We start from the raw sequence: 2807 nt of genomic DNA, 5'->3' as shown, positions 1-2807 counted from the left end.
AGGGAAAGATTCCAACAAGTAAACAGGAAAATTTAATGCAGTGTGTAAGTACTGTGAGAAATTAAGGTTTTTATGGAAAACTGCAGATGGGATAGGAACAGAAAGGTAAACTTTAGGGGGCCAGGCTACTTAAGATGAGACCTGCCAGCTGAGGAGTTTGTGTGATGAAGGGAGGAGGGCCCCAGGCACAGGTAACAAACAGCAGCAAGGACCAGGCAATGCTGCCCTCAGCACAGGGGACCAGAACTAACCTTTCAACACCTTTACCCATTACAAGGCCACCTGAAGACCTGTGTTATCTCTGTATCCCTAACTCTATTATGGTGCTCAGCACACTGTTGGTACTTAATAAAAGATTTCTGAACCAAACAGGATATAAAATGTACTAGGTTAATGTTTTCAACTTTTAAATATCACATATTCGAGGCTTATAGTAAAGAACTCTTGTCTTTTAAGGATCCTGTATTCTGAAATTTTATGCTCACACATGCACAAAATTGGCTCTAATGACAATGGTTTTAACAATATTTCCTTCAAATGAAGGTGACTAGGGAGGAAATACAAGAAAATGTTAATCAGGAGAAGATTTGAAAGGCAAAGGGAAGGAAAATATGAGTCAAAGACCTAGAGGAACCAGTGGCCAAGGATCAAGAAGTAAAGTCTCCTCAACTCCCAACATGACTAAGGAAACACCTGTACAGCAGGAAAGCAGGAAAGTATAATAGAAGAAACAGTACACTTCTTTTTTTCCACCATCTGTACATAGAGAACATGAGTAATTCACTGTTTTGACCTTTGAGGGGTACCTGAACTGCTGATTGGAGCACTGACCTCACCATACTGAGGAGCAGCCCTGGCTGATGCCTGCATCAGCAGCCAGGAGCTCTATTCATAAGTGGTCAGGCTGGGGAATGATATGGGTGGTGACTATAAAAGCAAACACTTGTAAGCTCTAAGCATTATACATCCTTTACCCTTTTAATCCTTTCAACAACCTTTCCAGGCAAACCCAATTATTAGCCCCATTTTACAGACAGGGAAACTGAGAATAGACACGGGTTAAGTAACTTGCCCGAGGTCATAGAGCTAGGAACAGAGGAGCTGGTGCCCTCTGTCTGCAGTCTGGCTGCAGAGTCCTCGCTTTGACTACCATAACCAGCTTATTTCGCTTGGATACTTACATATTTGACTAAAAAAAAAAAAGTTAATTTTTCAAAATTAGTTTCCTTGTGAAACCAAAGGAATGGGGGAGGGAGAACAATTCACTTCAGGGTACGGGTGTGGAATCATACACACCCCACTTCCCCCTCCCTCCCTAAGTGCAGTGAGGACCCAGGCTGTTGTCAGGATTAGACCTTACTCAAGGTGCATGGAGCACGCAACAGGAGAGCAAAATTTATTTCCTTCTCTTGGCAAAAGGCAAAATTAGGGCTAACATGTTAAAGACTTTTCGGTTAGTCTTCCAATACACCACACAATTTCTCCCGGACTGCAGTGTTTAAAAACTGACAGGCGGTCTCATGGACGTGCAAAAGAAAAACGCAGCCAAAGAAAATACAAGTCGTTAACCAGGTGGCTGTATCGGCGCTCTGCTGGTGGCCAGAACGATTTGCTGAGAAGTTCCAAGGCCGGGGATATGCAAAGGACACCCCGAGTTCCCCTAGCCCCACCCTTCCTCTGACCCAGGAACCGTTTCCCTAGCCCATTCCCCCTCCTTCGCCCCTTTTCTTCCCTACCCATCTCTCAAACTTGGCTAAGGGCTGGGCTAAATAAGCCGGTACCCACAGCACAGGCGGGGATGGGGGGGATGCACACTTCCTTCCGCCCCGCCTCGCCGTGGGAGGCCGAGTTCTGCGTAAAGGCGCGGCGGCTGCAGGGCCCCGGCGACGCTCGCCGCCGCCTAAGCCGGGAGGAAACTCGAGCCCCAGCCGCCATGAAGGCTGCACGCCGTGCGCCCCGGCAGCCCGCGCCACTCACCCGGGCGCTCTCAGGCAGGTTGTAGCGACACAGAGTGTGGTCCAGGTCGAAGCCAACCACGTCGCAGGCGGCCAGGGAGAAGTGCTGAGCCATAGCTGCGCGCGGAGCACCAGAAAGCTCGTAGACGCCAAGACGCGGCGAAGTGCGCGCGGGCAGGACGCTGCGGGACTACCGGGCAGGACGCGGCAGGGCGGGGCGGGGCTGCGGCCGCCTGCTGGACGCCGCACCGCTGCCCCTCGCGCTTCCCGCGCCCGCCAGCCCCGCCCCCAGCCGCGCTTCTGCCCGCCCCTCGCGGCCGGCCTTCCCCGCGCCGCGACTGGCTGGTTCGCTGCCCGGCTTTCCGCTGACACTCCCAGGCCGGCTCCTGCCTCAGTGTCACCACCCTGACCCCCGCCCCGAAGTTCCGAAGGCGGGATGTGACCAGGAGCGGAGCCGCTGCTGCAGGAATTGGAGGCGGCACTAAGCCCCTGTTGGCGCATAGCCTTCGCCGCAGAATTAACCGGGCCTCCCCTTGGTTTTCAAGGCGCCAGGGAAACCAAGAGAAGTCAAGGTACACCTGACCCTTTACTCTTGTGTGCGAAATAATATAAGATTATGGAGAAAATTTTATCCACTAGTATTCCCCTGACCCAATTAGCCTATAATTTGGAAGATTTTTTTGCCCATGAGATCTCTAACTATGGATTCAATCAAAACCTTTATATTCTTTATAAGTGTGTTTGTAAATAGAATGGGAGACCTTTCAACATTTCACCCCCTGGAGCGCGTTAGGAAATAAATTTATTAGAAATCGTGAAGGACCATTTTGCAAAATGACAATGATTAAGGAA

The 2807-nt window shown here is 50.5% G+C and overlaps 1 protein-coding gene across 1 annotated transcript in view; it reads right to left on the bottom strand.

Moving 5' to 3' along the window:
- Positions 1-2164, bottom strand: part of NT5DC1 (5'-nucleotidase domain containing 1) — a 119422-nt gene extending 117258 nt beyond the window's left edge. Inside the window, exon 1 of the mRNA XM_007454989.1 lies at positions 1978-2164. Coding sequence (XP_007455051.1) covers positions 1978-2070 — 93 coding nt within the window. The 5' untranslated portion in view covers positions 2071-2164. The remainder of the gene's footprint in view (positions 1-1977) is intronic.
- Between the last annotated feature and the right edge of the window lie 643 nt (positions 2165-2807).

Source organism: Lipotes vexillifer, unplaced genomic scaffold (genome assembly GCF_000442215.2).
Source record: "Lipotes vexillifer unplaced genomic scaffold, Lipotes_vexillifer_v1.1 scaffold18, whole genome shotgun sequence".
NCBI lineage: Eukaryota > Metazoa > Chordata > Mammalia > Artiodactyla > Lipotidae > Lipotes > Lipotes vexillifer.
The sequence above is the reverse complement of the archived record's forward strand: the minus strand, read 5'-3'. Positions and strand labels throughout refer to the sequence as shown.